Consider the following 23,037-nt stretch of genomic DNA (forward strand, 5'->3'; position numbering starts at 1 on the left):
TATTATAAAGTTATTTAATGGGGTATACAGTGAGAGTTTAAGTTTATATGTTTTACGGAGCTTGTGTGAATTTCCATTAGCTGTCCACACCCCGCATGATCGTAACACTATAACACTGCGGGTATGTTTTGATTATCGCAAATGATAACGCTTGAAAGGCAAAATCCCACTCCCTTGACAAATTTAAAATACTTCACTTCAAGGAGCTCAATACAATACAATCGGGCGACCAGGCGCTACAAAACGAGCGCTCCCAACATACGCTCAGTTTGAACTGCGCCATGGCGTCGCTGTGTTTTCATTGGACAGTTTCGCGGTGACCCGGTAGCAAGTTGTGTGTGTATGTGTGTGTGGGGGGAGTTACAGCAGTTAGCATCACACTTCACCAGTGAAACCGCCAACGTCAGCTTTGTTAACAGGAAATAGCGGATCGGTTTATGTTATACACCGCTGTGAAAGACAGCGTAGCAAAAGGATACAACGTTTCTGTGAGCGCGGAGAGGATGTCTGTCCCGGCTGGAGAGGGATGAAGATGACACCACTGTTGTGGCGACTTGTGTCAGTGTGGCTAGCTGTTGTCTATTGGTGAGTTAGTTTAATTAGTCCCGTTTGAAAACAGTACTGTTGTTTCGCTGAAAAACACAAAATATTCAAACTGCCAAACAGCCCGAGTAAAGATTACCCCAAGGTTAACCTTTACATCGCTTTGTCTGGCTAGCTTGCGTAAACATTGTGGTGTGATGTGGCACCTGGCTGACTTCTGACTTGTTCGCAGACGAGTTAGCTTGAGTAGCTGACTACTAACCAGCTAACTTTAAAGCGGGCTTGGGAAGCGTTAGCTTTAAACGACCTCGCGAAGTTGTTCACTTCATGAAAATGTTACGGTCTGGAAGCCAGAATATGATTTGAATGTTACCAGCCGCTTTAAGTTTGGCACCTGTGCGAAGTCTGTCTGAGCTCTAGCTTAACTGTTACCTTTCTAGAAGACACTGACCAAGACAGCCTGGTTTACATACACACACACACACACACACACACACACGCTAATCTGCTCCGTGTACATCAGTGACAACCCATGCCGTGGCGGATCAGACGTTACACAGGTTTGGTTCATCAGTTGCTGACAGGATTATGGGCCTTGCACGTCAGTCATGTCTGTCCTGTGGAAGCCTGAGTTTGCTGGGACTCTGTAATTCTGACACAGAACATAGAAACAGGGTTTAGGATGAATGTGGGTTCTAGGCTTGATTTAATAGGATGGCAACAAACCATCAAACAAACTGCCTGCTGTGCTTCAGACAGAAGGGGAGGGAGGGACACGATGTAACATTTTATTAGGATCTATAGTGGTGATGTTGGCATGGCCTACTTTCAACAGCATCAGTTTAACTCTTATTTCAGACAGAAGCTTTACGTGATGCTGCTTTTGCCTTTTAATGTTTATCAGCTTTGTACCCCATGAAAAAGCCGTGGAATTTAATGAAGTTGTTGATGCCACTAGAGTATCATAGCAGGAAGAGTACAAAACTCCTTTTACCGTGTTAGAGAAACACTGATGTCATGGTATGATGTTTAACATGAGACCCATACATCTGATATACCAGGATTCAGTAGCTTTTTCTCCATATTTACATTTAGGGAGTGTAGCTGGCTGGTCGCAGCAGGTGGCTGCTCCTCCCTGAGCCTGGTTCTGTCAGAGGTTTCTTCCTGTTAAAAGGGAGTTTTTCTTATCCGCTGTCTACAAGTGGTTGCACATAGGGGATCATCTGATTGTTGGGGGCTTCTCTCTATTATTGAAGGTCTTTACTCTAAGTGTAAAGCACCTTTAGGTGACTGCTTTTGTGATTTGGTGCTATATAAATAAAACTGTATTTAACTAACTTTAATTACCGTATATCTAAAAAGCTGGTTCAGCATTTGTTTAAAAAAAAGTGTGTGATTTAATTTTTCTACCACTAATTTATTTCATTGAAGTAATAAACCACCATACATGTATGTAAAGCGCTTTGGGGTCCTTAGGGACTAGTAAAGCACTATATAAATACAGGCCATTTACAGGCCATACAGGTGAAATCATACTATGTGTCATTTTTTCCTATCAGAGTCACATATCAGACATGTTTCCCAAGGACAGTCTGACAAGAGTGAGCACACATACATGATCTTTGCACTTGTGGTAGACGTGTTTCATCTGCTGCAGCGGTCAGCACTTCACTTCCACATATTAAGGCTGCTCTTTAAGTCTTTTTTTCATGGTGTTGCATTGGCACTACTATCACTTAAAAACTTAATCCTGTGTTTTGCAAATCCTGCGTTTATACGACCCATTTCATTTCTCAAAGATAATAATAACATACTGTGTAATACAAACGTTTAATGCATTTGCGGTGAGACTGAGCACATCTTAGCTTTTTGAATGTGATGGTGAGTGTTTCAACCCTTTGTAATTGGGTAATGAATTATTTAGCTGGCTGTGGCTCAGCACCACTGTTGCTCCTTTGGCATCACACTGTGGTAGATGAGTTTCAATTAGAAAACAAATGCTCTGTTGTTCATGGGTGTTTTTGACTAGTCGAGCCTCACGTCAGATCAACACAAAAGCGATGCCAGCCAGGCAGCCGGCCAAGTAAAATACCTGAGCTGGAATCCAGAATAAAATCCATGTCATGACCTGGGTTGTTGCCAAGTGACTGTTAGAGCGTGGCCTTTGAGGACACCAGTTTGACATTTTCGCAGCTATTTTAAGGCTTGTTACTGCTGTTTATTGTTGTTTTTCTGCCAAGGGGGCAGTCACTGTGACCCGGACCTTTTTCTTTTTGGGATTGTGTCACCCAACGGACTTGTAGGGTTCAAAATAAAGGCATATTTTAATATATAAGTGTATCCAAAATTCCAGCACCTCGAGACAAATGATTTTTGAACTGCAGAGACGTGAGTACCCTAATTGATTCTTGCAGACTTCCACAGTCCTCTTGCCAGTTTCATCTGTTTCGAATGACATTTTAGACAAAGGAAATTGCAAGCTCTTCAGGCTTTTTATAGCTTTCACCTGCTTTGTGGGCATCAGTGAGCGTCATCTGTGTTAGCTGCATGGAGGCCAGCTTTGGAAATATCATCAGCTCACAGTCCTACTAGGAGCATTTGGCCATTTACAAGCCCTTATTAGTTAATTACATAAGGTTTTGACTCCTCTTCACTTGATAAGTGAAGAGGAGTCAAAACATTTGCAAATGCCACAATTAGGTTTTGTTCCAGTTTTTTAAGTTGATGAAAAAATATTGTACATAAACATTTAAAGACCCTTTTTAAAAAAATTTGGTTGTTATTCAGAAATATGCACAGTCATCCGAAGTAATCATCATTCCTCAAATACTTTCATCCTTCATTCCACAATTAAAACAATATTAGGATATGAATAACACATGAAAAGCAGGTCTCACAGACAGGTTGAGTAATGTGCAGTGTGCTTGAGGTGTGTCTTTTGGCTCTGAAAACATTCCCTGGCTCTGCATGCAGATAAGATAAACTGATTCCTTGGGGTACGGCCACGTGAACGCTCGGTGCGTCACACTGTGACACTGGGCTGCAGGTTTCTCCGTTCATGACTCACTGCCCTGAAATAAAAGTGTTGTTTTGTTCGCTTGTTGCAAGAGTTTTAAAAGTTCCTCACATCCTCAGAATCCGAGCTCTTTGTTTTCCACAAAATGAAGTGACCCTGCTTTTCAAAACCGACTCGGTGGTATTGTGGCACTGACCGTCTTTCACTCTGTCCCTTCGCTACCACAGTTGCTATGTTGGTTGCGCAGAGCTGCAAGGAGAGGCCCAGAGCCCCGTGTCCCCAAAGGAGGTCAGCTCGGAAGAAGAGCCTCAGGAACACTTCCATCGTCACGAGGTAGCGTTGTGCAATACTGTACCAGAACTTACCTCATGGCTCAGAGCTTGTACAGGTCGATGTGATGAATAGCTTTTGTGACCAGACACTTCACTATGCACTCCTTTGTTTGTTTAACAGCTCTGGAAACGCCTTGCTGTGCTAGATTTGTAGCAGATTAACAACAACAACAACATCTGAATATTTGGACTGAGCAAAGTTTTTTAGCAGCTCACTCAAATTTGGGGGTGTAATAATATCAGTGAAATGTTATTGTGTCGTGACTAGGTCGAGGAAAGCTTGGTCGTACCTGCCCCGCCTTTCTCTGAAAATGAGCCACCAACAGAAGACGATCGTGTCAAAGAGGAGCAGATGCCACAAGAAGTGGGCCAAAAAGAATATGATATGGTATAGTATGACTGCAGCTTTCATTTATATTTAATATTGCAATCACTGTCTGCTATGTAAGAATGTCAAAAATGGATGTCAAAACATGTTTTAGCTAAGACTTCAAAAGGGTTTTACATCTTGTTTCCATCAGCATAAAACTTTCACCGCAAGAGAAGCAATCAAGGTCACGAACGTTCAGGGATATTCAGAGCTTTAAGTGTTTCATTGATCAGTCCAGCTCTGGTAAATGGGCCAAACAATACCACTGCACTCAACAGCGCAAATATCTTTATCCATCTTTGTCTTTATCCATCAGGCCTTTGAAGCAGACGAGTCTGCTGCTGAGGTAGAGCTGGAGGCAGACAAAGGAATATCACAACCTGAGCACAGCTCTGAAAGTCAGCATATAGAAATCTCTGTCACTCAAGATCAGGAGCATGCCTCCCCGCCGCCTTCCCCCGACTCTGTCGCTGCATTTTCTGCCGAAACTAACGACAGCCCCAGCAAAGTTAATCTTCAAGACAGCATCCCCAAGGGGCAAGTTACTGTTGTCAAATCTCACTGCTGATGTTTGTTTCATATAATGCTCCTGCTAAAATGTTTTTTTTCCCTTTAATTTCAGAGTCCCGGGCGATGCCTTAGATGTAGCTGCTTCTGAGGTCAATGATTCTGACCTGCCTCCTGCTGAATGTGAAGAAGAGAACAATCCATATGACAGTGACAGGTAGGTACAGTTAACATTTCACCCTTTGAAAGATTTTAAAAACCTCTGGATGTAGTTAAATAAATAAATTCATTCTCGACTCTCTTTAAACGATGGCAACGATGCATTTTTCGTTACTACAGCAGCCCTCCAATTGTTCTGGAGAACACTTCCAATGTTCACACTGCAGGTACTAAAGTCCACACTGATGTTCCTCTGAGTTCTCCTGCTGGTCACGGTACGCAGCACCTGGAATCCAACGTCTCGCACACACTCAAGGAGGCGGTAAGGAGCGTGGATTCGATGTGAACTATTTTTCCTTTCACGCCAGAGGAGCTGTCCCAGCTCTCATTGTCTCATTATCTGTGACAGGACTTGAGCTCCCCTGGTACCACAGACACAGATTCAAGTGTGAGCACCAAAGACCCCGAGGACATCCCCACTTTTGATGAGTGGAAACGCAAGATGATGGAGGTGGAGAATGAAAAAAGTACGATCAGAATATGAATTTTGAAATTGCAACCATTTCTGTACTAGAATAAACTGCAAAAGTGTGAAAATATATATCTCTATATATCCCCCCCCCCCCCCCCCCCCCCATTTTTTTTTCTCACCATAGCTCAGTCTACTCACACTTCCGACAACGTGGGTTCTCATACAGTGAAGAAGGTCCAGAAGAACTTTAATAACTACGCCTCAGTGGAGTGTGGGGCCAAGATACTTGGCGCTAACCCCGAGGCTAAGGTATAAAATGATGCTTATGTTTTCTATTCACCATGAAATCATAAAATCTGCCTCTCCTGCTGGATGTTGACACAGTGACAAATTCAACTCATACTTCTTTGTTCAATGCAGAGCACTTCAGCCATATTGAAGGAGAATATGGATTTATACATGCTAAACCCCTGCAGTAATAAAATCTGGTATGTTGCATCCCTTTCCTTCTATCCACAAATGAGTCAATTCTCTTTTTCTCTCCTCTTAAACCCAGTTTTCTATTTTTTTCCACCCTCTCTCTGATGCTCAGGTTCATTATTGAGCTCTGTGAGCCCATCCAGGTGAAGCAGTTGGTCATCGCCAACTTTGAACTCTTCTCGTCTACACCTAAAGACTTTCTTGTGTCCATTAGTAATAGGTATGCCCAGTGGCTATGCTGTCGGATCTGTCATGTCATCTTTTTAATATCTTCTAAAAGAAGATCGCATTTTCACTTATTTACATTTTCATTTGTCATCTTTTTTGTTTCTTGCTGGAATTTCCAGCGACACCAAGCTGCAGCTTCAGTCATCGACTAATCTGACTGTGCTGTATGAATGTACTTTTGCAGGTACCCAACAAATAAATGGCTAAAGCTGGGAACCTTTCACGCCCGGGATGAACGTACAGTTCAGAGCTTCCCACTGGATGAGCATCTTTATGCAAAATATGTAAAGGTGAGCACTATATTCTTTTTTTGTTTTGTTGTTTGTTTGAATTATTTCGCTATATCTCCTTTATTCTCTGCTGAATGTGTGCAACAAATTGCTGTAATCTTTCAGTGTAATTACATTACGAACAGTTGTTTCGATCTGCAGCCGACTATTACCTGACTGTACTGTAGGAGTGTTTTTTTTCTTTGTCCCTGGTGTTGCTGATATTTCTCTTTGTATTCTTGGTAGATTTGTCAGCTTCGTGTCTTAAATGCATGTAATGTGGCTTTGCCATTTTGAAAAGTGTTAGAGATGCTGTTGCCATTTGCCCGAGTGACTCAGGTGAAGCCAGCATACTCTCTCTAGTCTCGTTTTTAATGCATGCTGACATCTCTTTTAATATTTCTCTTTTTCCCTTTTTTCTTGCTTCAGATGTTCACCAAGTACATAAAGGTTAGCTTGTCCTTCTTGTAGTGCTCTGTCGTTGGGTGAACTGAACAGTAAACGTGGAGGGGAGTGTGTTTTGTGTCTAACTGCTGCGATCCGAATGAAACAGAATCAGATCTAACTTGCTGTGCTGCCTGCAAACCATTGTAACGTCCATTGGCTGCTTTTCCAAAGTGTTTATTTCAGACATGTGAACATTTGATAATCCTCGGAATAATACCCATTATTATGTTTCTCAAATTTCTCTGATTTCCTGGTTACACAGTCTGTCAACCCATCATTTTTTTTTTCATTACACTAATTGACTTTATAACAAAATCAATGCTTTGCTGTTAATTAATAACTCTGCTGATGATTTTATAAATCTGCAACACAAGATATGAAATAATCTGAATGAGTTTTGCATTTTTTACATTTTTTGTTGTAGGTAGAGCTGGTCTCTCACTTTGGCTCTGAACATTTCTGTCCACTTAGTCTCATAAGGTACGTGATAGTGCTCCTAACGCACAGCATGCAGTGTGAAGCAAATCAAATCTATTTAAATAAGTCACAATCGGTATATTGCACAAGAAGCAAGAAGCCATAACACAGCATAAGCTAAGATAGCGTCTGATTTTTGGTACTACATCAAGGTTTTGGTTAGAAAAAGTGGAACTAACCTGTTGGCAGTTGTTTCCTGCTTCTGCAGAGTTTAAAGATGCATTTAAATCACAGTTTCAGAAACTGCTGACTAATAGTTTTTGAGGAAGTGAAAACTATTTGGTGACTTGGAGCAAACAAGAATTGGTTGTACAAGTTTGAATATATAAGTGTGCATACAGGCTCAAATATGTACACATCCCCCCCGTTAGTCTTTGTTAAATGTTCGTTATCAAGTTGCACCTCGACTAGATGATTTTGGTATTCATCAACAAGCTTCTGTCTTGATTTAACTACTTTTCTTGGTAGAGTTCATTTAAAATAGTTGGTTTCCTGACATGGACCTGGCTTTGAAGCATAGTCCACATATTTTCTACAAGGTTGGAGCTTAATGTTTATGCATTTATCCAGTCCTAGACCAGGTTTGATGTGTGTTTGAGATTATTAGCGTATCTGTAACTGGAAGGTCGTCGGTTCGATCCGTGGGCTCTCTGTCCTGGTCGTTGTGTCCTTGGTCAAGACACTTGACCCTACCGCCTACTGGTGTTGGCCAGAGGGGCCGATGGCGCCATATGGCAGCCTCGCTTCTGTCAGTCTGCCCCAGGGCAGCTGTGGCTACAACCGTAGCTTGCCTCCACCAGTGTGTGAATGTGAGAGTGAATGAATAGTGGCATTGTAAAGCGCTTTGGGTGCCTTGAAAAGCGCAATATAAATCCAATCCATTATTATTTCTTTCAGTTGTAACTGTTTAGCTGTTGATTTGAAGTGAAGCTGAAGAATTTGAAATTGGTCTTCCTCCTTCATTATTTCATTAACTATGAGCAGTGAGGTTTCCTGGGTTGTTTCTTAACATTTTCCTCTTATTTGAGTGTGACAGTTTGAAACTTCTGACCACAACTGTAAATTACTTTCAGTGTGACTGTGGTTATAGATTTGGATCCTTATTTTTATGACAGGGTGTTTGGTACAAGCATGGTGGAAGAATATGAGGAGATAGTTGATCCCTCAGAAAGGCCAGATGATCAGGACGACGACTTGGGTAAGAACAGAGGATGTTGTAGCTAAAATTACTGTAAACTGCTGTTAAAAGAAAAGAAAAATAGACTTGTTAAACTTGGTGTAAGTGCAGCTGTCAGTACAGTTTGAGAATAATAAATTAGTATTAAAATCATCCCTTTTGAATTTTTTTTTTAAAGTTTTGTTTTGTGTAAAACTAAGCTAATGTCATAGTAGTTTACTTTACATTTATATTGGTTGGTGATTTTAATTTCTTACATATATATGAAAGCGTTTAATAACACTCCCTACAGATTATCCCTCTGGATCGGCACCTGGTGAGGCTGATCTAATTGGATCAGCAAAAGGCAAGTCTGATTTTAAACTCCTACAGCATGAAGATGAGTACATTTGTTCTCAAGCTCAGATTGTGTTTGTGTGAACTTGTGACTGATGTTATCATTTGCTCTTCAGATGCTATTTTAAACATGGTGAACAATATTGCTGTCAACGTTCTTGGAGGAGGCACAGAGATGAATGGTACGGACAACACGCCATATATGCATATAACACTCTACTGTTTTCTTATTTTACCTTGTCTAGAGTAAGCATAATAAAAGCTATCCAAATTTCCCAAAAAGTCAGGGTCCGGTGTAAATGTAAAATTAAAACAATCTGTGGGTTTAATTTGAACCCCTACCATGCAAATATAAAAAAATATACTAAGCCTTTGGAAATTTGTAAGTCATTTAACCTGCAATCCAACCTGATTCCTTGAATGTTAGGGGATGTGTTAGTGTACACGACATAAGGAGAGGCCTTGATTAACTCAGCCAGACGAAACCAAACCAGTTAAAATCTCATATTAATCAACAAGGAAAATAATATTTGGATTCTAAAACTACAAAAACACAGCTTGACTACAATGTGTTACTGATAGAAAATAAAAAGTACATTCATTAACTGTAATACAAATATATAACATTCAAGAGAAAGATATTTGAATTTCAGCATTTTATGCTGCACGTTGTTCTAGTTTTATATAAATACAGCTTTTAAATCATTTGTTTTTAATTTCTGTTTCACACACTTTTCTGACACTTTTTTTGTAAAGTTTTCAGTCTTATACAACGTTCAGGATTGACAAGCTTATTTTTGTTTAGTTTTTTCCTTTAATCAAAAATGTTGAAGTTGACTAAACTGTACTTTTGAAACATTTGTTGTTGATTTAAATTTTTCTGATTTTCTTTTTTTCAGGCAGCCTTTCAACCCAAGAAGTGAACATAACTGAGCCATCGCAGCCCCTTGAATCCACCACTGAAACTACTATCACTACTACTTCAGTGTGAGTACCTGTCAGATGTACCACAGGTTCACTATTTTACTCCCTTTGATTACCTGTGTTATCTATAGTGTTTTTCATTTTTTAATAGTTAGTAGATTTTGCACGTCCCTCTGAGCCTCTTCACACAAATGCAATAGTGCTCCCTGTGACCTATGGCGTGGCGTTTTCGATGTGTAAAAGTGAGAGATGGTTTTAAACTGACCACAGGCAAACTTTCAACAAATGCTGGTATTGTTTTCAGAGCTGGAAAAAAGCATTTTAGAAATTTCAGCAAACCAAATTGTATTTTTATTATCAGAATTGAAAAGTGATGAATAATGCCGCAGGTCATGGAGCACTGCTGTGTTTCACTAAAATACATAAAGGATAAGCTGCGGTTTTAATTTCTGTACGTGTGTAGACGACACTGGTTAAGGCTATAAGTCTTTTACAGTTTTGCTCTTTTCTGCATTTAATATTTACAACATCGTTTCTCCAGTCCAGACTCTGAAGACGTGCAGATTTCACAAGACACTGATATCCCTGAAACTGTGGAAAACTCTGCCCTAGAGACGTCAACCACATCTGAAGGTGTCAAACAAGAGCTCCCACCCATGGAGGAAAAAATAGTTCTTCCTTTAGACAAGGATGAGGAAGAACCTATCAGCTCTACAATCATCCTTCTGGATAAGGAGGATGACTTGGAAGAAGAGAAAAAGGATCATCATGAGAGACAACAGGAAAGCTTAAAGTACTGCCCTCCAGTTCCTTCACTTTCTTCTCCATGCTCCTGTGCAGCTTCTCTTCTGGAGTATTTCCAGCAGCAGTGTTCTGCCTCACTATCCAAACACAGGGAATGCCAAACAGCAGAAAGACAGCAAATAATTCCTTCTACCCAAACACCATCTTGGCACCCACCTACGCACTCATCTGCCCACCCCGAACCTCAGCAGCACCCGAGTGAGCTGCATCAGCTCCAAGACAAAGAACAAGCTTCTGAGCAGGAGCCAGAGAGTGAAGCTGTAGAATCGGAGGTATCACAGCCTGCTGGGAACACAGAAGAATCTGCATCTGGATCGCCTCTCCGGGAGCCCAGTCAAACCATGACGCTCCCCAAATCCAGCGATGCTGATTCATCTGCAGCCAAACCTACCCATATTGTGGAAACGCCACAGCTGTCCACCTTGGAACCGGCAAAGGAGCCAGGGCCGGAGAACAGCCAGGATGTGCTGGAGGTAGAAGAGCACATCGAGCCTTCGGCTTCTCTCAGTAGCTCTGTCCCTGTAAAACCAAGCACCAGTGCCACAGCAGACGACATATCGGTGGCACCCCCAGAGGAGAAGCTGGAGATTGATGTCACTCAAGTAGAAACAAATGTCCTCATTCAAACCCAAGACAAAACAGATCCATCTCCAGTCCCTGCACCCACAGGCTCCCCTCATTTAGAGCAGCAGCCTGACTCAGCTGTTGTACCCCAAAGCAGCACTGCTTCTTCTGAAGTATCCCCCCCTGCTCCAGAACCTGAGCCTTCTGGCGGTCACGCAGCCATCGCAGATGCTAAAATGGAGGATTTTGCAGACGACATCTCAGCATCTTCAAGTGGCAACAGTCAGCTGCCTCGCCCATCCTCCCCAACTCCTTCTTCACCCACCTCACCGTCCCTCTCGGACATCTATGCAGAGCCCCCTAATGGCACAGAGCAGAACGGGAACCCGGTGCACAGCTCGAGCCAGAAAGAGTCGGTCTTCATGAGACTCAACAACCGCATTAAGGCCCTGGAGATGAACATGTCACTGAGCGGACGCTACCTGGAGCAGCTTAGCCAGAGGTGAGGATGGTGGAAGGACATGAGGAGTGAGGAAAACAAAAATACAAAGGTTGTTTTTGTTAATGAGCTGAGGTTACAGTGATCCTTTTTAAAAAAAAAAAAAAAAAATCTTCGTCTTCTTCTTCTTAAGGTATCGAAAGCAGATGGAAGAGATGCAAAAGGCTTTCAACAAAACCATCATTAAACTGCAGAACACTTCCAGAATTGCAGAGGAACAGGTAAACAACAACACAGTTTTCATGCAGAGCTCTTTGTCTGACTTTGAGATGGCTGCTTCTTTCCAAAATCTTTTCTTGCTGTTTGTTTGGACTGTAGAACAGCCACATGATGTAGCAGCTGCCTCCAAGGGTCAGATGTGTTTTTCCTCAAAGCTCTTGGGATCCAAATTGCGCTAATCAATATTTTCTATTAGCGATGGCTCAAACACCTACCCTTAACTGGCTTTGCAATTCTTCGCAACTCAACGTGGAGTTCAACTCATTGTTTTGTTTTTATGGTCCATTAACGCACCGTTTACTCTAAGTTAGAAAGAGGGCGAATAGACCTATTGGAGAGTTGTCAGGTGGGCAGGAGCTCAACTGCACATGAATGCTAATGTTGCTCCATATTTTTGTGGTGCAGTCAGTAAAATAGTCACGTTTCAGTTTCATGTAGCTCATTGTTTTAGCTTATGACCACAGTAGATTTGTTTTGGTCCACTACAGAATACATAAATAATAGACTGGATATCAGCAACAAATAACGATATCAGATTTGACCATATTTTAAACACACTGGAAAAAAAGAGAGTAGCAAAAATAATTTCAAGTTGGTCCCATTTTGCACTTTTGTTTCAAGTGTTGCAATGAAAAGTCAACAACACAAAATTGTGTTTGGAAGAGAAATTTCAAAGGGAAATGCCTCTGTGTTTGTTTACAAGTGAACAGAGCAAGCACTTATTATACCCCAAAATACTTACTCATCATACCTTTGCATATCATTTCAGTGACGTGAACCTGTGCGGTTGGTTGCTAATGTGTTGCCTTTTTACGCCCATAGGACCAACGTCAGACTGAATCCATCCAGTTTCTGCAGGGTCAACTGGAGAACGTGACTCAGCTGGTTCTCAACTTGTCTGTCAGAGTCAGCCAACTGCAGAATGAGGTGTGTGCAACACTCCGGGCACAAAGCTGTCATCTGCAGTCCTGTTTTTTTTCCTGCCTTTTCCCAAATGGAGTAAATTGAGTCTTCTCACTCAGTCATTAGGGTGCGCTGGTGCTCTTGCTCATTAGGTGCTTTTGCATGAGGAGAAGCTGCTAATATTTAACCAACTTTATAAAAACCCCTCACAGTGTATTTATAACGCTTTTTGTCAGAGTACTTTCTGTCCTCATCATCAACATATCACATGTTACTTAAAATCACTTTCCTGCGTTCCAGGTATCAGACAGGCAGAATTACCTGCTGCTGTCTCTCTTCTTGTGTCTGTCTCTCGGCCTTCTACTGTGTGCCAACCACTGTCGCCTCTCCACTGTACCTCCAACCACAGAACCAGAGCCACCCTCGCCTAAGAGCTACACCTACTGCTGTCCTGAAAGGTACAAACACAACTTCTGCCACCTGAAGCCATAAGTAGAAAGAGAGCACTTCAAATGGGCTCTTAGGAGTTGTGAGGAGAAGTTGCAGTGCAATGAGTGATTTTTACTCATTAGGACAATTTGAGTTGTTCATCAAGATATCTTGATAAAGGTGGTGTGTGCTGTCTTCTCCACTAACCATTAATACACTGAATGTTATCCTTAGCAGACAGTTCTCCTGCTGTGATGAACTGGGTTTGAAGAGGAGTGCGTCCTATCCACTCATAAACTCTGACTCATTCCAGTTAGCCACCACTGAAGGTAAAGTTGCACCACATAACACAGAAAGTTTTAAGAATCTGCTTTTTATTTAGCTAAAAATCGCTAATCAGCTTGTAGAAATTAACCTTTTTTTCTGTAACAGGCCCAGAATGCATGCATGCAGAGGGAACAGAGAGTCTTTATCCAGCAAACAGAAAGGTGTGTAACGCTTTTAGTAGCGTGGTTTGTGGGGGAAGGGGGGGCTTGGTCAGTATATCACGATGTGTGTTGAGTTTCAAAACTGTCAAAAAAAAGAACTTGCAAGGAGATGCAATATTGAGTATTGCGCAGCATGGAAACCCCACCAGTGGGGAGTTTTTACTGAGTTCAGTAAGCTGTGAACCATTATAAATTTGCAACTAGTAAACTGAACGTTGGGGTTTAGCACAATGCACTGGTGTTGTATTGTCACAGTGTAATATCAGGAAGGTATTAACCCTTTTACCAGGGTATCGTGATTAAAATGCATCTCATGTTTCTGCCTTGTCCGATTCTTTTCTTATACAGAGGAGACGCCGTAAGATGAAACCCCTAGAAAAGGTGGAGACTCTGAAACCCTCCTTACAGTCTTCTCCTGAGCTGACCAATGGAGTATGCAACGGAGTGCCTGTCACCACAAACCCCATCCCCCTTACAAAAAATTTACTTCACCCTACCTTTAGAGACTCACCGTCAGAGGGGAGCTCGGAGGGATCTTCTCATTCAGACGACCCCTCTTTCTGTGGCCTCACCACAGCCTGCTCTCGAATCTGTGACGGCCTCCCTCCACCCAAGAGCCGGGCAGAGAAACGGGCATGGCGACGCAGGCGTCCTAAGCCCAGCTGCACGGTGGTGGATTTTCTTCACGCTCCTCGGAGGGACAAAAGTGAACCGTTGCCCATTTCGACCATAGAAGACATCATGAGGAGGAAATCAGAGCCAAGCACTAAGACATTTGTGGCGCTCTCAGGTCCCGTCTAACTCAAACAGTGACAAAAACCTCCCCTTCACCCACTGCTCAACTCTTTCTAAAAGAGGACATCTGTTTACTTTTGTGGACAAAGGCAGCTTTAAGTTTCACCGCGAGACAATCTGTTCGCTCTTAAAGTTCATTTTATTTTCATCGTCACTGTTCAGTTCTTATCATTTGCATTTGTTTTACTTCAAATCAAAAAAATGTCTTCCCAGCTTTCCATTAAAGCTTTTTCCTCTTTTGGTTGTGAATAGTGAACGTGATTATTGACCCAACAGGTCTCAAGATGTGAACGTCTTATTTTTGTTGTTGTTGAAGGAATTTCCACTTTCAAAACACAAATCCGAATATCATGTGACCAGGAATCAAGAACTGAAACAATTATTTGCTGTGGCTAATCTCTCTTTCAAAATAAAAGCTGCTATGTTACTTCAGGTAACACGTGCCCCCCTCAACAAAGAATGGGTTAAATAGCTTATTACTGGTACTGGGTTGGACTTCAAACATCAACATCAAAGAAACATTTTGGTCCATATTTACATCCAAGTTGTGTTTATGATTGAATCTCCTATTAGTGGTGAGTGGATTGAAATCTAGTGACTGTGGAGGCTGTTTGAGTGCAGTGAACTCATTTTTATGTTCACATAGTTTGAACTGTGTGTTATCCAGATGGAAGCAGCCAGCAGAAGACAGACACAGTTGACATAAAAGGATGGACATGCTAAGCAACAATACTGTGGTAGGTTATGGTGTTCTAAGAGGCCCAAAGTCTGCCAATATAATACCCCCCCCCCCCACACCCACACACACACACACACACACAGAGCTAATCACCAGCCTTCATGTTCATGCCGAGTTCTGAACCTGGACAGGCACCTTTTTTTTCACTCGGTGTGGCGATTTGCTGCTGTAGCCCATCTGTTGTGCGTTCAGAGATGCTATTCTTCGTACTTTGGTTGTAACAGGATGTTATTTGACTTGCTGTTTTCTTCCTGTCAGGGTGCTCAAAGCATTCTCCTCTAACATCTGTCATCAACAGGGTTTTTTTGGGGGGGGGGGTTTGGCCTACAGAGTTGTTGCTCACTGGATATTTCCTCTTTTTCAGACTATTCTCTGTAAACACTACAGACAGTTGTGTGGTAAAACCCCAGTACAACGACACTTTCTGAGACACTCAATCCAGCCAGTCACCAACAACCACGTTACAATCAAAGCCACTTATATCACCTTTTTCCCCTCATGCTAATGCTCACTTTAACTTCAGCTGGTCCTCTTGACCACGCCTATATGCACTGCCATGCGATTGGCTCATTACAGGTTTGTGTTAACGAGGAGTTGAACAGGTGTACCTAATGAAGTGGCCGTTTTTACCTTCAGTCTTTGATGTGTTTTAGCTTTTAAATGTTAAATTCTCCCCTTTCAGCTTGCTGCATTGTTGAGTCATCTTGCAGAGCAGGAATCGTGCGCTACTTTGACACTCGTGAATTTCATGACTAATAACACTCTTACTGTAGAAGCTTACATTAAATTCCCAGCGATGCTGCAAATGCCATTAGGAGAAAATTAAAATGATCAGCTGCGATGGATTTGAGCTCAGACCTCCCGAGCTGAAAGCCTGCACTTCACCGAAGCACTCGGAGCAGGTCAATGAGCCCCTGGCCTCTGGAGCGATGATCTGTTGTTGACCCTGTGCCCTGAGCCCCAGAGGAAAATAATGATACCCCTGCAATCAGAGTGACACAGAATCACCCCAGAGAGATGACACTGAGTATCAGAAGGTTTTGCTGGCAGCATGTGATTGATGCGTAGTGTTGGTGTTTGCATAATGTTGTGCTTGCTTCTGTATACAGTTCTTCAATGCCAGTTGTGGTTGACTGCATTAAGAAGAATGTTGCGTCGCATCAGACAGCGGCAGCTAATGGAGGTCAGCAAGATGGGTGACACTACCTCTAATAGGCCACAAAAACGCTTGTTTTACGGGGCTTGACTTGCATGTGATTGGCTTAAGATGTTTTCCTCTATTTTCTTTGGACGGTGATTAATTTTATGAGGTCTCGCAGCTTTTTAAAAGGCGATTATGTACTTGAGATGAAGCTTATGGGGCTGGGAGAGATGCGCAGGTGGACGTTATAAGTCATATAAATAAGCACAGTAAGTCCGTACACTTCACATTAAATCAGACTGTGTCACTTTTTTTTTAGCACAGCAGTTTTAATAGAAATACCAAAAATTTCACCCAGGTCTGCAAGTAATATAAAGGTGAACTGCAGTAACCTCCATTATGTAAGAAATGATTCACGACGTCCAGCAGGGGGCAGTCCAGCATTATCATAAACGTCTGCTGGGGGATTGTTTTTCTGTTTGATCTACCATCACCATCCATGTGATGAGTCATCACTCAGGATAGAAGTAAATTAGCTCAAGGGCTAATAGGCTGCTGCTCTCCACAGTACGAACTCATTTGCTTGTGCCTCTATAAAGCCAATGAAAGTGCCGTCCCTTTTATCGTGTTTGTGTTCCGTTATTAAATGCACTCGTTAGACTCTCCAGTGAGAAATGCTCATCTAAACGTGCTCCCTGTTTTTGTCCTGCACGGCTGAAGTGCTTTTTAGAAAAGAAAAACACCCCACAGAGCGTGGAGTGAAAATGTGCGTTTGAAGAAATCTTTTGATGTGAAACCACGAACCAAAACCACATTGTTATAGCTCCAGCTAGTTTTTTTTTTTAAGTAAAACAAACAAACAAACAAACAAACAAACAAACAAACAGGATTATTTACTTTCCCTCACACTGTCTTTTGCTTACGGTGGTCACGCGTAAGCAAAGCCAACCACGTTGGACGTGAGAAATTGGGTTAAAACCTCTTTATTCATCTGACCTGGTTGGGTAGCGAGAGCCTTTCAGAGATAAGCGTGACGCTTATACCCCCCCTTTCCATTTTGTTAAACAGAATTCCTAGTTTTCTCTTTGCCCTGCCTCGTCCCAAAGATTATCTGCAAATGCAGGGCTGCAATCCTCTTTTCCCAGGCACTTTGCTTTCATCCGAGGTCTGTCATGGATGGGATATTCTCAGTCTGCTGTTGTATATGTAGGCTTTTATTTTGGTCTACAGGTGTCTGCTCTGTGCCTCTCCTGGCAGAATTTCTTTACACGCTATAAATACTAATAAATTCAAGAAGCTATCCGGTCATGAGAGCTACCACATAACCCGTGAAACACTCCAAAGCTGGCGTTAGCAGTCTTATGTACATTTGTACACATAGTTCTGTTTAATCTCGAGCTCATTCGGGCATTTCTGTTGTGATGCTATTTCCTCAAGTCATTTTTTAAGTAGCTGTAGATTTATAAAGCCCCAGCCCGAGGGTTGTTTTTTTAGTCGTTCTTATAGACTGCATATGAAAGATGGGCAAAGATGGGCATAGTTCCTCATCAGGTTGTCAAATCCCTCTGTTTTAGCATTTTGGCCATTTCAGTATTTTTTTTTAAAGCAAGCTTAGTTATAAAGGTGTTTGGGTATGGGTGTATCACACACACGTAAACACCTGCTAATTAAAACACAACTTCACATACCAAAGCTGGAGCACGGACCTCTTTGACTGTCAGTGGTGTAAGCAATCAAAGAACAAAGTCACTTTATTCATCAGATATTTCATGGGAAGTGTTCTAAAATGACCTCAAAACACAAACACTGTGTGCAAGCGCATGGAGTCCAATGGACTTTAATTCAGACCTTTTGAGCTAAAGTCTCCCCTTCACTGAAGTACTTTGAGCAGGTTGATGAGCCCCTTCTCCCGGCCTCAGGAGATGATGTGAGGAGAGTAATACTACCTTTGCAATCCCAGTGACACAGAATTTCCCCGGTGAGATAACAAAAGGTTCAGCTAGCAGCCCGTGATTGCTGACTAGTGGTAAAGATGGATAATAAGAGGTCCGGTTGAGTGCATTGAGTCACGGTGTAATATAATTATACAGTCACACAATTAAAGAGGTGGGGAAAATGTAAAAAAAAAGAAAAAAAAAAAGACACCCCTTGAAAATATGGGTCAAATTAGACATTTGACACCAGAGAGGTTTAAAGGTGGGTTCACTTGCTTCTGGAGACAGCCTCAAGTGGCCATTTGAGCCACTTCTCAGCTTAGGAGGTTGCCACCTCCTGTGTGACTTCTGAACTATATTGTGTAGTTTGACTGTTGCCCTTTTTTAACCCAACTCGAAAAAAGATGGCTTTGCATCAACATTCTAGTTCAGTTTTTCTACATGATTAAAAAAAATGCTGCTGCAGTAAATGGAAGAAATCCATCACTATGGCTGAATGCCTAGACTGTCCCATAAATATAAAATATCAAGCTTTTGTTAATTTTTCCATGGGCAAAACAGGAACTTTTCTGTCATTTAATTGTTTATCTATTCCTTAATTAACTTGCAGTATATGAATGGCTGTGGGGGAGGGCTTTATCAGTATGAAACCTATAAAACGTCCAAGTTTTGCCCTCCTTCATATTTTCCAAAGCCTTAAAACAAAGCTTTTGCTGGGCCGATTCTGGCCCCCAGGCCTTATGTTTGACACCCCTATTCTAAAGTATCTGGATATCTGAGCTGGACAAAATGCGTGCTAATCCAAGCCCTAAGTGCAGCATAAAGTATTGAGATCATAATCTAATCAGCTCTACCTGACTCCTACTTGCTGTACTCGATTAATATTGATCACACTGCAATATGAGCAGCCAGAGGGTAAATGCAGTATGATCACATTCTTAAACAATAATAACACCCAGTGAGTTAAAACTCTATTACTGTATGTTGTATTAGCAGAAAATAACAGCAAAGTGTAAATGTTTTGGATGATGTAAGACATCATCTAATTTCAGCCAACTGTGTGTGTGTGGAAGACTTATTTAAGTGCCTGTCCTCAGAGACCCTAAGTGCTCCCTTGTCCTTTAAAGGGCAAACACTCTAACCCTCTCTCTCCATCTTCCCATTACCTGATTTGCCTGTCTCCGTGTCAGGTTACATCTCAGTATTGACCGACTCACACTTCTAGCTTTATTTTCTTCCCCGCTGCTCCCACTCCTCCGCTCCCTCCGCCCCTGTTCTTTTGCTTTCACCATGCAATGCTTCTCATTCTCAGCGTGGGAGGGGGGGTCTGTTAGTGAGGAGTGGCGAGATCCCGTCAGAGTGAATGTATGCGATTGGAGGAGAGTAATCCTCTGTGTGCTTTTCTTTCTTAGATTTTTTTTTTGAGATGGAGGTTGGGGGTGGGGGGGTCTTTGATGTTCTGTGGATACTATTTGAGACTGAGGCATTAAATGCAGATTTACAATTTCTGCCATAGATACTCTCATCCCTTATTTCCTTTCCAGTCTTTAAGTTGCACATCTATTATTTAATGTATCCCTTCTTTTCAGTTGTTGACAAAAATAAACACATTTATAGTTGTGATTTAAGGAGCAGTTATGCCTTCTTCGTGCTCGGACTATAATGGCATTCTGACATGACCGTTTAGCGGGGTGCTTAGCAAGAGGCCGATAAAACGTTTGGCAGATACTTGAAATCAATTCGGCCATGCCTTACTCTCAATAAGCCTACCGTCACAGACGTCCCATTACCATGTGCTTGTGATTAAGCCCGGTGTGTAGGGCGGGAGAAGCCCTTCAAAAAGCTGTAGCAGACGTGCCACATTTGATAAGTCTTTGGTTGGAGATGCATGTATATGAGTAACAGTCTCCTCCAGGGGAGCTTCTGCCTAACGTTTCACGGACTTACTTCATCTGTGCCTTTCTGTCATCTGAGATTTGCTGCTGTCTGATGTGACACACTGAAGCATTAGGTGCTCCTTGAGATCAGCTGACACAGAGACCGGAGATTTTCTGAGGGGTAATAACGGATACGCTCTCGTATGCACAACATGAGCGCAGACGTGGATATACAATACTGACTCAACGCTCACTGTGTTCTCACGCAAACCCCACACGGGCGAGACACAGCTGAGACACACTTGCGCGGAGATGAGATGTGACATGTTGACTAAATACATGATTGGATGCACACTGTTCAGCCTGGAGTAACGAATGATCACGCGTGACGTGCACTTTCACAGAAACATCCAGCCTAACCTTTCCTCCGCTGATGAATGAGTCACAACCCGGACGCCAAAGGTGACCTTACATGGTGTGTGCCTCTCACTGTTGTCAGTGTCTATACTTTTGAAATCATATCTCATATGTCATATCTTGTGGTTTTATTCCATTTAGGAACTCACGAAGATCACTGCACGAAGAGTATAGGTGACAACAGCTGCATACTGGAAATTTTGGTATCAATCCAATACCAAATAAATACAGGGCCAGTATTGCTGATACCAATACAGACACTGATGCTGTTAATCTATGAAGACGGCTTATTTAGGACAGAGGAGTGTGTCATGATTTATGAGATGAATTAAAATGATGCAAAATTTGAACACATTGTAATGACCTCACTGTGGAATTTATTTTCCAAAATAATTAGGTAGCACAACAAAACACGCCTTTTAAATGCGCCCGTCGCTAAAGATGTTTAAAGTGCTAGAGGCTTGAAATAAAAGACGTGACAGTCAAAACAATTCAGTGAGCTGAGTCGATCCAAAATGTGACGTCAACAGACTGCATGCTACCAATTGGCCAGTCAGTGGCATCACTCGACGACCTCACAAAAATCAAAACTGCTCATTTTTAACTCAGCAATGAGGGAAATGGCCGCACAAAAAACGACACCATGGTCCCCGAGTCTGAAAAAAGCTATACACCGAGCAGAGGTTACACCATCCCCTCGACGTCCTCCATTGTTGTGTTGTGTTTGTGTCCCATGCAAATGCTGTCACAGGACTTTGGGCCACATTGCTGTACCAACCCCATGAGGTGGCAGTCAGTTGAGAATAGAGTTGAGGTGAGTTGAATCGATCCTATCGCACTAGTACTACATTGGTATCAATATTTGGATTGATATGCCTACTTCTATGGTTTACCTCAATGAAATGATTTTGATAAAGGCAAGCATACAAGTTGAAGACATTACTGACACATTGTGACCAATTGCCACACAGTAGTGTTGATGTATTACTTTATCATAATAAAGCAAATAGCTTTTGTCTGGTAAGATGTTAAAATATAAAGTTAATTAAATCTTAAAACTATGACGTAACTCTACTTAATTTGATGTGGCGGGAAAATGCACAACATCCACAGATGTTCTTCTTACCTTTCAATCTTGGCCAGTGAGCCACTCCTGGAACACATGTCTGTGGAAATAATACTGCATTTCTTTTTGGCCGATCTCTGCAGGGGTCACCACAGTGGATAATCTGCCTCCATCTCACTCTGTCACAAGCATCCGCTTCTTGCCCTTTCTCCCCCTCTTCTGTCTTTGGCCAACAGTAGCACAGTTTCCACCGACACCCTGCTGGTCAGCAGCACTGGTGGTCATTGTTAACCCAGGCCCTGACCGATGTGATGTGAAAATCTTACTGAGGATCTGCATGTTTGATTTGGCAATGATTTTACGCCGGATGTCCTTCCTGACAGAAGTCTCCCATTTACCAAGCTTGGGACTGGCACTAGGAGTAGATTCGTTTATGGAGCCCTGTGGTTGGGTTAGAAATGATACTGTGTACTGTGTAATTCATGCGTTTATGGCTAATACTGTGTACTGCCCAAGTATTTTACTTTTATCCTTTAGCAGTACTATTCATTGAAACTTAAGCCTCATTGCATTGTACTGAATTGAAGTGATACTGGAAAGGATCAATGAACTTTCATGCCTCTCTCATGTTGTTTGAGGATTTAAAGCCCAATTTATAGCACTGCATTGAGTCTCCGTGGTATATTTGTATTCCTCTGCCATCATGACTAAATGTGCTCATGCTAGACTTGGAGCTAATAAATCTTGGCGAGCAGTTAGTTTTATTGAAAAACAGGAAAGTGAGCAGACTTGACAACATGATCTGAGTCCATATATGGACTGTCAGAGCTATGAAAATGAGGAAAAACAGAGTTTGTTTATATTGTCAGAATACTAGCCATTTTATCAGCATGCTAGGCAAAGTTAATTCACCTAGGTTATCTTCTAAAGAGGTATTATCCTTGTGGTTAATTAATATACTGTGTTCAGAACTTCAAGACATGTTGAGGAGGTAATTTAGCCATTTAAATCAGCTGTGTTGGATCAAGGACACATCTAAAACCTGCAGGACACCGGCCATTGAGTTGCCCACCCCTGGCTTACAGTAACTGTCCTGCAAAAAGGTAAACGTCATTCGACACACAATGAAGGTACAGAACACTGATCTCAGACCTGATGTGTTCCTGTGACGTGTTAGTGTTTTTACTATTTTAACTTTCTTGAAGCTTGCCATTTGTTGTCTATTCTCTTTCATTTCTACTGCCTACTGAGATATACAGCTAAGCTGCCATGTTAAAAGCCTCTAGTTGGCTTGCTGATATTTGTTGAGTTGGAAATATATTTAAAATTAACTACTGCTTCATAAAAAAGTAACTCAGTTTATGCTTGCTCTGTTCGTTTAGCTATATACTGCTGATAAATGCTGCAAGTTCATCGACATGCACA

General features: G+C 41.9%; 1 protein-coding gene across 3 annotated transcripts; it reads left to right on the plus strand.

Annotated features, from left to right (window-relative positions):
- The first annotated feature begins 355 nt into the window (after positions 1 to 355).
- LOC146648519 (SUN domain-containing ossification factor) lies at positions 356 to 14,876 on the plus strand. Of its 3 annotated transcripts, none has more exons than XM_085389398.1 (24): positions 356 to 585; positions 3,787 to 3,892; positions 4,160 to 4,279; positions 4,578 to 4,798; positions 4,884 to 4,985; positions 5,108 to 5,249; positions 5,337 to 5,454; positions 5,584 to 5,708; positions 5,820 to 5,887; positions 5,992 to 6,099; positions 6,292 to 6,397; positions 6,806 to 6,826; positions 7,248 to 7,303; positions 8,416 to 8,498; positions 8,770 to 8,823; positions 8,930 to 8,995; positions 9,713 to 9,800; positions 10,279 to 11,607; positions 11,738 to 11,825; positions 12,646 to 12,750; positions 13,027 to 13,184; positions 13,390 to 13,484; positions 13,588 to 13,643; positions 13,992 to 14,876. In XM_085389398.1, exons 1-24 carry the CDS (start codon positions 527 to 529, stop codon positions 14,442 to 14,444), a joined length of 3,927 nt encoding a protein of 1,308 aa, XP_085245524.1. In that variant the 5' UTR covers positions 356 to 526; the 3' UTR covers positions 14,445 to 14,876. The 3 variants fall into 3 exon arrangements, with proteins under 3 accessions (XP_085245524.1, XP_085245525.1, XP_085245526.1); XM_085389399.1 differs by having other exon boundaries at positions 13,393 to 13,484; XM_085389400.1 differs by lacking the exon at positions 6,806 to 6,826.
- The last annotated feature ends 8,161 nt before the right edge of the window (positions 14,877 to 23,037 follow it).

Source organism: Rhamphochromis longiceps, linkage group LG18 (genome assembly GCF_057381845.1).
Source record: "Rhamphochromis longiceps isolate RC_006_pf linkage group LG18, R_longiceps_female_GT1.1, whole genome shotgun sequence".
In the NCBI taxonomy this organism is placed as follows: Eukaryota; Metazoa; Chordata; class Actinopteri; order Cichliformes; family Cichlidae; genus Rhamphochromis; species Rhamphochromis longiceps.